Source organism: Mauremys mutica, chromosome 13 (assembly GCF_020497125.1).
Source record: "Mauremys mutica isolate MM-2020 ecotype Southern chromosome 13, ASM2049712v1, whole genome shotgun sequence".
In the NCBI taxonomy this organism is placed as follows: Eukaryota; Metazoa; Chordata; order Testudines; family Geoemydidae; genus Mauremys; species Mauremys mutica.
This window is the reverse complement of record NC_059084.1, coordinates 19097049-19111612: the sequence shown is the minus strand read 5'-3', so window position 1 is coordinate 19111612 and position 14564 is coordinate 19097049. Positions and strand designations below refer to the sequence as shown.

At 45.2% G+C, this 14564-nt stretch overlaps 1 protein-coding gene across 1 annotated transcript in view; it reads left to right on the top strand.

The window, feature by feature from the left end:
* The window catches only part of LOC123347248 (adenosine deaminase-like), a 32904-nt gene that overhangs the window by 11358 nt on the left and 6982 nt on the right, over positions 1 to 14564 (top strand). The window contains exons 5-7 of the mRNA XM_044984643.1: positions 109 to 224; positions 8389 to 8513; positions 14221 to 14292. Coding sequence (XP_044840578.1) covers positions 109 to 224; positions 8389 to 8513; positions 14221 to 14292 — 313 coding nt within the window. The remainder of the gene's footprint in view (positions 1 to 108; positions 225 to 8388; positions 8514 to 14220; positions 14293 to 14564) is intronic.

Sequence of the window (14564 nt, the reverse complement as noted above, 5' to 3'; positions counted from 1 at the left end):
CCAGCTCAGTGATGTTACCATTCGGGAAGCAGTTTCTTTTCCTCTGGGATTGCTGGGGTGCCGAACCTCACGAGCTTGCTAGCTAACTTGGAAGTTTTCTTCCCGCAGGGGCGACCTCACTCCGGATGAAGTGGTTCACCTCGTTAATCAGGGATTACAGGATGGAGAAAGGGATTTCAACATCAAAGCCAGGTCTATTCTATGCTGCATGCGCCATATGCCAAGTAATGTATTACAGTTCACCTGCTGCTCTGCTCCCTCCTTTCCTGACCCTTTCGGGGTGTGTGAAATGCCTTGAATTGAGATCCTTTGGGGAAATATTAGGGAAGCATCAGTTGCTCAGTTCTGGGTTGAATGCTGTCTCAGTGCCGTGGGAAGGTGATGGCTATTTCCCATGTAGGTGCTGGTGGAAGAGAGAGACTGAGGGAGGAGAAGCCACTCTTCATACCCACTCAGTGATTTCCAGCTCTTTTATCTCCAGGGAGGGGGTAAATCTGACATCTCCTCAGTCTCAAGATTGAAGGATGCCAGCTCAGTTTTTCCTATTTCTGCAAAAAGCAATTTCTAACTAGCTTAGTGTTGTGCTCAGGTTTGTCTAAGCCACTTTATGGGGTAGGGTACATGCTCTGGCGTATTAGTTGGAAGCAGCATCTCTTAGAGCAGCAGAGACTGCTTTCTGGCATTTCTGACATGTCACTTTATAAATACACACAATCCATGTCAGGCGTTTGAAACCGAGAGCAATGTATTCTAGCTCTGTGGCCCCACTCCTCCCATCGGGAAGCTTTGAATGTCACCTACATCAGAGGTGCTGACGCAATAGGATGCACTCTTTTGTTAGTGTGTTGTTGAGAGGGCCCCTCAGGAGGGAAGCAGTGTCTACGGTGGGCCCCATGTGCAGGTGGTGGCAGTGTGGATTTTGAGAAATGTTCCATGGGGGCCTTTACGGCTTACTGCATGGCTGCCTCTGGCTCTGTTCTCTTCTAGTGTTTCGTGCCCCTTAGGAAAAGATACAAGGTGAAAAAGGGAGAAATATTGAGCCTGCCTTGCAGAGATGAATTTGTGAATGCAAAACAGAGGTTAAGTGGAGTGGGTATCATTCATTTCCGTTTCCTGCAGATAGCTTTAAATTAAAAACCAAGTGCTGGGTAGAGTGATGCAGGACAGCTCCAGCTGGGGTTAGAGGAGATGTGGCCTGATTAAGGGATTGTTTGTTATACCTAGTATCAGAGGGGTAGCCGTGTTAGTCTGGTTCTGTAGAAGCAGCAAAGAATCCTGTGGCACCTTATAGACTAACAGACGTTTTGCAGCATGAGCTTTCGTGGGTGAATACCCACTTCTTCAGATGCAAGGCCCCATGTGCAGGTCTTGCATCTGAAGAAGTGGGTATTCACCCACGAAAGCTCATGCTGCAAAACGTCTGTTACTTTGTTATACCTGGGATTCAGGGCAGACAGGTTGCTTGTGAAGAGACTATTAGTTACATGTTGAAATACCACATATAATATGCCTTCTTCTAATTCTGGTATTAAACAAACCAAACCCTTGAAATACACTGCTTTGGTCCATACTGGAACCTTGTTCAGTATTATCCCCTTCCATGAGAAAGATGGGGAAACTTGAGCTCCTAGTTGAGAATGAAACAAATTTCTGGACTCCTTTGGGAGATGGGATTGGAAATGTGTATCATATAGTGCTGTTCCCAGCATCCAAAAGCACAGTGTAAACTGATAGAACAAAAATGATCAGCAGTTAAAAGCAGTAACAAAGGTACCTTCCAGTACTTCACGTAAAGTTGCAGAGTAGATGCCCAAGTTGGAAACATTCCATGGCCAAGGAGAACACTTATAAAATGACCACACTTCCATTGTCTGGTTATGATGAGGGCTAACTAAATAACCTGTTGTTTCCATACTCTATGCAGGACCAGGTCCAAAAAACAGGTGAAATACACTAAGCCACGTTCACTAAAGGCCAAAATTTTAAATGTATGTAGGTGTCTGAAAATGCAGACAGACGCCTAGTGGGATTTTGAAAGACACCTAAACGTTTTTGAAAATCCCACAAGGTGCCTATCTGCATTTTAGGGCATCTAAATATCTTTTCAAATCTGGCCTTAAACTTACTGACTTCTATAAATAAAGCACTTATCCACAGCTGATACAGTTATCTAAAACAGGGCTTATGTGGTAAGTCAGCCAATTTTCTATATTATCTTGACCTACTGCATTCTAGAAATAGCACAATCAGGAAGACTAGGAAACAATTTTGCAGTAACTTAACCTTTCGTAAACAAAGGCATGTACTGACATTTTGAAATCCTTGCTGAACAGTTGCCTCAGGATACTAGTAGATGGGTGGTGAAAAGGCATACTAGTAATGTCTGTCAGGCCTCTATCTAAAAAGGTGGGAAACGATCCTATATTTCTAAAAATTTCCCAGAATCAAATTGAAAGATCCAAGGGTCAAATTTTCAGAACTTTGTGCATGTAGAAATATGTACATGTCTAATTATCACAATTGTGCATGCAGTCGGTCATTACATGCATAGTGGCAGTAAATGCATGCATAAATGACGGCCTAAATATCTAACTGATCACTTGTGTGCACACGTGTTGCACTTGCAAAGCTGTGGTAATTGCACTTACCGATTGGACAGATGAGTAAGTGTGTAATTTGAATGTACACATAATTTGGAAAATGAGGTTTTGATGGGCAGTTTTGTTAGTCTCAAAACCTGTTCCACAGAGTCTAGTTTGGGACTATCCATTGACTTGACTCAGGGAAGAATTTTCACTGGCATTGTTCTGAGAACACAGTACTAAGTCATGCAGAGTCTGCCTTTTTAAAATAGATGCAACTTAGTGTAATGAGACGTTCCCCCCCCCTACATTTGCAGTGAGTTGAGAGGAAGATGGAAATATCAGTCTGAGAACTGGCGCATATTAAACTTGTGTTTGAAATAATGGCTCCAAATTATGCAAATCTAAAAAGTAATCAAACAACTAGACTAAATCCTAGGCAGTTGAGCTGTATTCTAAGTATCACTGACTTGTAAGTACTTATGGTCTTCAAATAAAACATGCCCAATAGGTACCCTGTTAATTGTTAACTCTATATCTTATCTCTGCTTCATGGCCTTTCTGCTCAGGTAGAGTGCAGTGTCAATTCCACAGTGGTTTTACCCTCCTTCAGGAACTATAGTGGGCCTTAGTCAGGAACGGCTATGAACTAGGGGGTCTTGTTGATTTCTATCTGCTGAGAAAATAGCAGTAATTAAAATTCAGCACTTATCTGTTACAAGCACTTGGCAAACATTAAAGACCAATATTCCCTGGTTACATGTGGACTGAGTCCCCTCCTCAAAGGTGCCTGGCATTCCGTCATTCCCATTGATTTGGATGGGAGCTGTGGGTGCTCAGCACCAGGCCAGTAGCCCGTATGCTTGGGAAATGCAGCCCATTCTCACTGCACATCTTAAACCAAATAAAACAGGAGTACTTGTGGCACCTTAAAGACTAACAAATTTATTGTAGCATGAGCTTTCGTGAGCTACAGCTCACTTCTTCGGATTCATAGAATGGAACACACAGACAGGAGATATTTATACATACAGAGAACATGAAAAGGTGGAAGTTTGCATACCAACAGGAAAAGTCTAATCAATTGAGATGAGCTCTTATCAGCAGGAGGAAAAAAAACTTTTTGAAGTGATAATTAAGATGGCCCATAGAAGGTGTGAGGAGAACTTAACATAGGGAAATAGATTCAATTAGTGTAATGACCCAACCATTCCCAGTCTTTGTTTAGGCCAGAGTTAATTGTATCTAATTTGCATATTAATTCGAGTTCAGCAGTTTCTCTTTGGAGTCTGTTTTTGAAGTTTTTTTGTTGCAAAATTGCCACCTTCAAGTCTGTCACTGAGTGGTTAGAGAGGTTGAAGTACCTGAAGCAAATACTCACCAGCAACCACACACCATACAACATAAACACTAACCCAGGAACCTATCCTTGCAACAAAGCCCGATGCCAGCTCTGTCCACATATCCATTCAAGTGACACCATCATAGGACCTAATCACATCAGACACGCCATCAGGGGCTCGTACACCTGCACATCTACCAACGTGATATATGCCATCATGTGCCAGCAATGTCCCTCTGCCATGTACATTGGCCAAACCGGACAGTCTCTACGCAAAAGAATAAATGGACACAAATCTGACATCAGGAATCATAACATTCAAAAACCAGTGGGAGAACACTTCAACCTCTCTAACCACTCAGTGACAGACTTGAAGGTGGCAATTTTGCAACAAAAAAACTTCAAAAACAGACTCCAAAGAGAAACTGCTGAACTCGAATTAATATGCAAATTAGATACAATTAACTCTGGCCTAAACAAAGACTGGGAATGGTTGGGTCATTACACTAATTGAATCTATTTCTCTATGTTAAGTTCTCCTCACACCTTCTATGGGCCATCTTAATTATCACTTCAAAAAGTTTTTTTTCCTCCTGCTGATGATAGCTCATCTCAATTGATTAGACTCTTCCTGTTGGTATGCAAACTTCCACCTTTTCATGTTCTCTGTATGTATAAATATCTCCTGTCTGTGTGTTCCATTCTATGCATCCGAAGAAGTGAGCTGTAGCTCACGAAAGCTCATGCTACAATAAATTTGTTAGTCTTTAAGGTGCCACAAGTACTCCTGTTCTTTTTGCAGATACAGACTAAGACGGCTGCTACTCTGAAACCTTAAATCAAATGAAGTCACTAAATAGTTCCCAAGGCTTTTCTCCCTTGTGGCAAAATACTGAGTGGCTGGAAGAATATAGCTGTTCCGTCTGCACTACAGAGAGTCCATGATGGCACGCGAATACCCCCTGCCAGACTTCCTGTGAGCTGGTGTAGCTTAGCCCTGTACAGCCATGGGAGTCGTGAAACCTGCCTGTGGGTATATGGTGGATCTAAGACCCTACAGAGAGTGGTGCGGCTTGTGATACATGTGGTCTGAATTAAATATTTGGCTTTAAGAGCAGAAACCATTCTTGATTTCCCTTCCTCTCTCAGGCCAGGGCAGAGTGAGAATAATCCGTTTTGTCAATGAGAGATTAGATCAGGGGTAGGCAACCTATGGCACAGGTGCCGAAGGCGGCACGTGAGCTGATTTTCAGCGGCACTCACAGTGCCCGGTCCTGGCCACCCATCTGGGGGCTCTGCATTTTAATTTAATTTTAAATAAAGCCTCTTAAACATTTTAAAAACCTTGTTTACTTTACATACAAGAATAGTTTAGTTATATATTATAAACTTATAGAAAGAGATCTTCTAAAAATGTTAACATGTATTACTGGCATGTGAAACCTTAAATCAGAGTGAATAAATGAAGACCCGGCACACCACTTCTGAAAGGTTGCCGACCCCTGGATTAGATATTGGGTTGTTATCCCGCTTCTTCTTTCAGTTTCCTCTTGATTCCTGTTCCCAGAAAAGCCCCTTCTGCTTTCAGTTCTGTACAAAGCATCACCCTGCAAAGTGAAGCATTCTGTGGGTACTATGATGTCACTTTCTGGCTGGTACCAGAGTTTCTCTGATCCTCACTTGCCTGTTCCAGTTCTCCAGCTTCTCCAGTTCTGAGTTATTGGAGAAGCTGAAGGTCCTTTCTTCCTTGCTGTGAGCTCAGGGGTCCAGTTCAACTCCGTCTCAAGCTTCAAGGGTGATTGAGGATTTGGGCTGGGAGCTGCTTTGTTTCCAGCACAAACCACATCTGTCTTTATTTTCAAGAGGAAGAGAACTTCCCCTTTCTAACTCTCCCAGCCTGTGCTAGAGCTGATGGAACTGTGAAGTGGATTTCCCTGAAGGGTAGTGCAACGTTGTGTATTTAACACCCACAATCTGCAGTGGCAATTGCACTTGCCAAACAGCTGCCCGTTGGAAGGATGCTGCTGGCTATGAGCTGTTTGTCTAAAATTGTCAGCCCAAGGGCTTAATTGGCAGTTTTCAGTCCAAAAAAATCTAGACTGGAAACAGATCCAGACTAGCAGCTGGTGTTTCTCTAGTGAGTGGTCACTTCCATAAGTTCCTCTGTCTATCATCATAGACATCATGCTCAGCGTGGTAGTGTGTAGACTCTTCTCTGAGCAGTTAAAGTGTGGATTGTTGATTCTTGGGCAGATGCAGTCATTCTCTAGTCTTCTCGCCTGTGACTGTGATCAGCCTGTATCTTCCAAGCCACGAAGCACATATAGTTACAGAAGAGCCTTTCAGGTGCCATTCCAGGCTGTGTTTTTAAAGGGCCAATGAATGTCCGTCCACAAGGTTTGCCAGCTCATCTGTTTGCCCACATGCAAGCTCCATAGTGTCTATGCCACAGAGCCCTTGTCCCTGAAAGCCAGGCTGTCCTACAGGTGCATTGTTAGAGGCCTTCAGAAAGTATGTCCTCTGCTGTCTTAACTCTGAAGGTCCTTCAGAAAGACTAAATGAGATGACAGACACATCTAGAAAAGCCTCATGTTTCCTAATCAGTTACTGCTTCTACTTCCCTCTTTTTAGAATAGCTTTTCCTAACTTCTGCCCTCCTGCTGCTGCCACCGTCGGTGTATCTAACCTGTGTTGAATTTAATCTTGGAGCCTACCACACCTTTGTGTGGTCCCTCCCCATTTTGTATTTTAGTTTAATATTTTTAGAAGTTTTCTCTGATTTCTCCCTTCTCCTAAGAAAAATTAAACAAACCCAAAGCACAGTGAGTAAGGGTTTTATGAGGAAAGTGCTGTACTCCATCATGGTGTTGGCAGCATTAACAAATTAAATCTGCCAATTAGCCAGATGCCTTGAGCTCCTGAATTCTTTACCTCTGGACTTTTCATCTTTTCCTTCATTATCTCATAAGAGATAGTGGCATTTTCTTCCATCTCTAAAGCAGAACCACTTGTTTCCGTCCATTGGCATCATTGAAACTTGCTTATCTTCACAGCAGGCTGTCCATGGGCTTACACTTTCACTCAGGGAATCTGGATGGTTGTGTTGTCCTCAGAAAGTGGTTTATATCAGTCTTTTTTTTAATTGCTTCCTATAAATCTAGACTTGGAGAGGAATATTTACAAAAGGGTAAGCAGGGATCTCATCTCCAGATGCATTGCTGTGGAAGAAAAGGCCTTCCTCACCCCCATCCATAGTCAAACATGGCCTTGGGAATAGAATCCTGTCCTTTGATGCTTTTTCTTATGGAAAGTAGCATTTTCTCTACATATGTTAAAAGACAGAATGCCCCTGCTGCTCTGAGCAATGATTGCCCTGTGCCCAGCTAAATGCTGTCTTGTTTTTATATAGGTCTTGGTCTTCCCAGCTGCGTGTAGGAAGGATGTTTAGTCAGGTTAATTTTTTATTTTTATGTTCATGTTGTTGCCAGGTTAATGCCCTCACTGAGTTGAAAACTAGCATGCAATGTATGAATCGTTCTTCTAAGGGTTTGTAAATGGTGCCTAGGGCTTGGGATGGGTGCTTGTTTGCATGGTTAGTACAAACCTCACTACATAAATAACTAGCACACCCAACTGGGGATCGGGAGAGCTGGGTTCTAATCCTGGCTTTTGTCCTGACCTGCTCTGTGATCTTGGGCAAATCACTGCACTCCTCTGTGCCTCATTGATAAAACAGGGATAATAATTTTACCTTCTTTTAGAATTAGCGCTATGGGATCTGTGGAAGAAAAGAGTGCGATAGCAGCTAACTCTTAGGATTATTATGTTTCTGCCATTGCACTTAATGCCCAGAGCGTAACTCCAGATGATGGTAGCATGGGTGTAGATCCATCAAGTGCATGACCCTTCCGTTTTACACAGGATCTCTCTGCCCACCCCATCCTCTGCTCACCCTTTTGTCTGACCTGTAATAATGAGAAAGCTGCAGTTTGCAGCTGGGAGCCCCAGTAGATTAGATTACACTGTGACTTTGCACTTTAGAAGTATGTGCCTGACTCATGGAGTTTTGCTCTCGTCAAGGGCTGTAATGATAATGAAGGGCTCCCGCTTGGAAGGCCTAATAACCAGGGCTAAAACTTGTCATGCCTACCAGCTTTACAGGCAGTGAGCTCACTTGTTAGTGGGGCTCTTCCTCTTTGGCTCTGGTCTATAAACCTGGCTCTAGGATTTTGTTGCTTTTTGTAGGGCTTCAAACTTGGGAGAAATCCTGGAAGTGAACTTAATTTTTCTATTCATAAAAACGTAAGAATGGCCATACTGGGTCAGACCAATGGTCCATCCAGCCCCAAATCCTGTCTTCCGATAGCGTCCAGTGCCAGGTGAACAACCACATTGGTTTGGACAAGAGCTCAGGGGTGACCCTGGTGGAGGGTTTTTCCTGAATCCTGCTGCTCTTCTTTCCAGGCTGGTCGTTGGAGGTGGTGGAGCTGTGTAAGAAATACCAGAACAATACGGTGGTAGCCATAGACCTGGCTGGGGATGAGCTGTTGGTGTCTGAGACCTTCCCAGAGCATAGGAAGGCTTATGAGGTTTGTTCAATGAGCTTCTCGAAAAATCTTGCATCAAATTCTTTCTGGCAAGTAGTTCAGACCGAAAATGGCCTGTAGGACTTAAAAAAAATCATGTCTTAAAATTACTAGACGTGTTTTAGTGGCATATCAGAAATATTACTTTGAATTTGTTTTTTAAATTAATTATAGAGTATATACATGATTTAACTATAAAGAGATTGTAGCGGGGTGGCTACCCGCTCCTGCCCTTTTGGGCTTTAAAGCAGCCCTGGGAAGGGGCTTTTTGGCTGGGCTGATTGGGGAAGTGGCTGCAGCTGGAGGCCACGCCCCAAACTGAACAGGGCTTATAAGAAGGCAGGGAAGCCAGGCGCAGTCAGTCTCTCTCTGCTTCCAGAGGGAGATGGGTCTGGCTGCTTAGAAGTTGAGAAGGTACCTATGGTGAAGCAGGGCTGGGGAAGGGCTGAGGAGCTAGGGAAGCTCCAGCCTGGAAAGGGCAAGAGGTACTGGGGGTTGCAAGGGACAACCCAGGAGTAGGTAAAGCAGCAGGTCCAAACCCCTTTTGCCTGTGATGAGTGGGCCGATGCTGCAGTCTGCCCCAGGGTGTGGGGCTAGACCATGACTGTCAGTGGCCACTGCTGAGGCAAAGTGGGGATAGTAGGGTGGGAGTTCCCCAGGGAGGAGGAGACCCCGTTATAGTTAAAAGGGCACCCGGTCCAGGGAGGGACACGGGGCCGAGAGCAAAACAGGTGGATCACCAGCCTGCAGGGGGCGCTCCGGACTGGAAGAAGAGCTAATTCCCGGAGTAACCAGTAGGAGGCGCTGCAGGGGTGAGTACCGCCCTGTTACAAGATGTATTTATTTAAATGTGTTCCTGATGCTTTTACAACCTTGGTTCTGCAGCACTGGGCTGGTGCACAGAACCACAAAGTGAAATTGATGGTAAAATGATCCTGCATTCAGATCTGTGTGACTGCTCCAGTGACTGCATTGGGCTGCCTGCTTATGTTGCTTTGCAGGATCAGAACTCAATATCAAAGATGAAATTGGCTAGTGCATCTTCACTGTCTCCAGCTGAGTAGAATGCAGAAACTAAATCAATCAGATAAACAATGTAAACATATGTTCAAAGTTTTTTCCATTGTAATAAACTAAGATGATGGTATTAGAAGAGAGATCTTTTCTTTTTAACTAGACCGTGTTACTTTGCTGTAGCTTAAAAAGGAAGCCCCCTGCAAATATCTCCCATCTGTATATAAGGATTTTAGGACTCTAGTGATGATTGTATTTTAAGAAGTTACATCAGTGGTCCCCAACCTTTTTTGTCTGGCAGGCGCCGGACAATGAGCCACTGAGGACCAGGGCTGGCGGATGAGCATCCGTCGACATGCTGCCAAGAAGCGGCAACGTCAATAGGTGTCATCACTGAAATGCTGCCGAAAATCAGCGGCATTTCGACAGCGACGCCTCTGGATGCTTCTCGGCAGCATTTCGGCAGATGCTCGTCTGCCGGCCAGTACACAGGCGCACGTAGATACCGTGCCGCGTTGGGGACCACTGAGTTACATGATTGGCATAGGTCAGTGGGAGCTGAGGGTGCTCAGGAACACAGCCTGAGAGGACACTGGATTTAAAAATAGTGCTGGGTGTCAGATGATTGGTTGAGGTAAAATCAGGGATATCTCAGGGGTATATTGTTATAGGTAATAGTCCAACTACCATCTGTGGTTGTCATGGAAATCATTATCAATGTCCTAATGCCAAGGCAGAAACTTGAGGTTGAGAGTTTGGAAGAAATGTACTTTGTTTTGCATGGCCTTGAGCAATCGGTGTCTCCTTGCATAAACACCCGATGCCATTTTTTATATCCATGCAGTTTCTCACTTGCTATCATCTTTCAATTAACCACTTATTGATAAGATATTACATATGTAGCAGTTTCTTATCCTTTCTAACATGCTGAAGTTCCTTGTCATGAGCACTAATCAAGCAGCTGTACCTTCAACTTGTGCAATGGTTTTATCTGCTTTATATAAGATGAATCAATAAGTTCCTTACGTTACATCCAGGTAGTTTAAAGGCTGATAAAACAGGATGGAAATAACAGTTTATCGATTAATATCTAGCTTGTTATGTGTGGGGTCTCAAAGTCCAAATTTCTCAACCTGAAGGATTTGAATTGTTCTTGTCTGAAAGTCAGCATCTCATTCAGACTCAGAGAAACATGAAAGGAACAAAAGTTCCAATTTGTCAGGCGTTCTCAGCCGGCATGAAAGTAGAATGCTCCCTTTCTAAATTGCCCTCACACTGGAGCTTCACACACCAACAATAGTATCGATAATATGACTTCTGAAATAAGAGGCTTATGGTGAAGGGATCAGATGTCTGCCCTTGGACCGGCGTTCCCAGTTTTCAGTTGTGTTGCCATTTAAACTCTGGCTGGCAGGAGTCAATGATTGTCACTACAATTGGGGATAGTAGGGAGAGTTCTGTTTGTGAATCGCCTGCAGTAGGTTGTGGGGAGATAATGAGGGGAAGCCATGTAAAGATCTTGAAGCTGTGACTTTAGATAATTAGCTGGTGCTAATGTCCTAGGTAAGTGATGTTATAAACCAAAGAAGCATGCAGAGAGGAATGGGTAGTCTCCTTAGTTGGGAAGTTCTGGGTTATTTAGAGCCAGAGGAGGCTGTTTGGAGGGGATGTCTTTACAGCAATCGGGAGGTATGATTGCAGCTCATGTAGACATAACTCAGCTAAACTTTAATCCAGCTATCTCAGATCGTGGAGCAGTGAAGGTGTGAGAGCACATACTTCGGTGTGGACTGTAGGGACCTCCTGTAACCCTGTGTCATTCTTGGGCAGCTACCCCACACTGTAGCATGCGCTGCTGCAGCTTCACCGCCCTGAAAACTGAGCTAGCTAGATTAAATCTAGCTCCTGTATGTCTGCCTGAGCTCCAGTCGCACCTGTGATTGCAGTGTAGACATACCCTGAGAGTGGAGGTGGGGGGAAATATTCCTGGCTTCCCTCCTCTTCAGTGCACACCCCCATACCCACAGAAATCTCTGCCCATCTTGCTGTTTTCTAATCTGCATAGCGCACCAAAGGGGGATACGTAAATGAACAGTAAAAGCGAGCAGACACATTGGCTCTTAATGAAAGAGCAAGTAACTGGAACTGATGGAATGGAAGGCGCCTTGTGGGGTTGGAGGTAGAATCTTGGAAAGCAGCAGTTGTCTCTGCAATTGTCTCTGTGCAATACGCCACCCCTGACTCCCAGACCGTGCCACTCTTTGATCACAGACATTAGTTGTTTTCTCTGAAAAATCCTCATGCGACCTGCAGATCAGGTTAATTTGCTTCATGCACGTGACCTTGGTAAGGGAGCTGGCAAAATGATGGGAATTGGGCAGACCGGGAGACTCGCACTGGGCGCCATTGCCCCGAGAGCTGGCCTGTGCATTTAACCCACGTTGGAAACAAAATAGTGTTTAAAACAAAATGTTCTTTATCTTTAAGACCTCTTCAGAGCCACCACCTGCAGTCCTGACACAGCCAAGGCTCCCATAGACTTCAGCAGGAGTTTTGCTTGAGCACGGAATCTTTGTCTTAGGCCTGGTCTACACTACAAGTTTAGGTCGAATTTAGCAACGTTAAATTGAATTAACCCTGCATCCATCCACACAACAAAGCCATTTTTGTCGACATAAAGGGCTCTTAAAATCAATTTCTGTACTCCTCCCCAACGAGGGGAGTAGCGCTGAAATCTACATTGCCGGAAAGTACCACTGAAAAGTACCCCTTGTGGTTTATGTACTGGCTGCTTTGGTGGTCCGGTCCAAGATAGAGATATGGGTTCCGTCTATCGCCCCACCACAGTTAGGGAATCCCATTGCAGCAAAGCCATCTACTATGACCTGCACATTTCCCAGAGTCAGTACCTTTGATAGCAGCAGCTCAGTGCTTTGAGAGAAGTCTGTGTCCATGTCCTCATCACTCTCGTCACTGTGCTGCCGTCGTCTCCTTGCCTGTTTTTTTTAGCTTCTGGTTCTGCATAAACTGCACGATAATGCGCGAGGTGTTTACAATGCTCATAACTGCCGCGGTGAGCTGAACGGGCTCCATGCTTGCTGTGCTATGGCGTCTGCTCAGGCAATCCAGGGAAAAGGGCGCGAAATGATTGTCTGCCATTGCTTTCACAGAGGGAGGGTTGACTGATAACATTTACCCAGAACCACCCGCGACAAATTTTTGACCCCATCAGGCATTGGGAGTTCAACCCAGAATTCCGATGGGCAGCGGGCACTGCGAGAACTGTGGGATAGCTACCACAGTGCACCACTCGGAATGTCGACACTTGCCACGGTACTGTGGACACACACCGCCGAATTAATGTGCGTAGTGTGGATGCATGCACTCGACTTTATACAGTCTGTTCCCAAAAATCGACTTCTGTAAAATTTGAGTAATTTCGTAGTGTAGACATACCCTTAAATTGTTGACTCTGGGTTCTCTGAAACACATTGCTCAGAGCCCTACCCTGAAGGCCCTGTCATGCTTCATTGAAGTCAATGGCAAAACTCTCATTGACTCTTACTTAATCAAACATAGGGATCAGGAGGAGGAGCATTGCGCTTTGATAGTTCAGAGCCCAATCCAAAACCCACTGGAGTCATTCCATAGATATTGGGGGGGGAGGGGGTTTGGATTAATTTGTTCATCCTTGGAACTCCTCATATTAACAGTTTCTGACACAAGTGAAAGGCCAGTGTGAAGGGAAGGGAGGGTAAGCATAGCCCTGACTGAATGGTCAGCCTTCGGGGTAACCGTCTGAGTCCCTGTTCTGTGCAGGACATATGACAAGTGTGTGTTAAAACAAAGCTATCACTGCAGACACAGGGAGTCTCGATTTAATTTCAAGTAGACGTGTCTAGGGCTTTTCTTATTAACATACCAAGCGGAGCCGTGTATTACCCAGTAGTTCAGAGTGAAGCCTGGATATGCAGTAGCTGCAAACGAAGTGGAAAATTGACAAAGCATGTGAAAAATTCAGAAATAAAAAACAGCTACAGCAACCTGTGTGTGTGTGAGTGAGACTGAGGAAAGGTGCCAAGCTAAGAGCTTCTGAGACAGCAGGCCCTCCTCTCTAGAACAGGTACCGCACAAGCCACAGCAGTGGGAGCTTCTCCCCTTCCCTGTCACCTCAGCCAGTGTGCCTCAAGGGGAGGAGAGGACAGGTTGGTCTCCATGGCTCAGTTAGTCCTTGGTCTATCTGCTGAGACTGCCAGCAAGAGGGACAGTTGTAGTTGTGGGGGTGTTTGTGTGATGTGGACACCAGGGACTGGACTGAGACTCACCAAACTCGCTGCATGTGGGCTATGAATAGCTGCCAGCCTTTGACTGCTTTCATTGCCTAGTCCTGGCTGGGCTTCCCAGACACTCACCTACCCAGCTCCTACGCTGTCTGAGATTGGTAACTGATTTTCTTCTTGTTTTGATTGTGTTGCTCCACAGTCGTTACTCCTGGGGTGGGAGCGGTTGGCTGCTCTCGAGCTCTCAGCCTAATGGTCAGTTGAAAGCATTCGCTCTGTCTTGCAGGCAGAGAGTAGTCGGTGGGGGGGCTGCTGTCCTGATAATTTGTTCACATCTCTCCCCTCTGCCCCCGTCTCTGTGCCTCCCCAAACCCTCCGCAGCATTTTCACTCTTTGCTTCCTGTGGGCTTTTTCAGGAAGCTGAAAGATGTGGCATTCATCGCACTGTCCATGCTGGGGAGGTTGGGCCACCCTCTGTCATCAAGGAGGTAAGAAACCCCAGGCCAGGGCAGTGGAATCAGTTACAGCAGAGCTGCAAAATACTCTGTATTGTAATGCAGGGAACAAAGGTAGCTAACGCCAAATCCTGGCCCAGCACCCGGTAGCCCCTGAGAGCCAAATCCCCCCATTGCTCTAAGGGAGCAGAGTCTGTGTGTCATACAAAGAGGGAGCCAGAGATCGAGCTTCATATCGCGCTCGGAAGGAGCAGGCTCTCCTAGGAGCTGAGCCCCCATGTCATGCATGCAGGAGTGGATTGGAG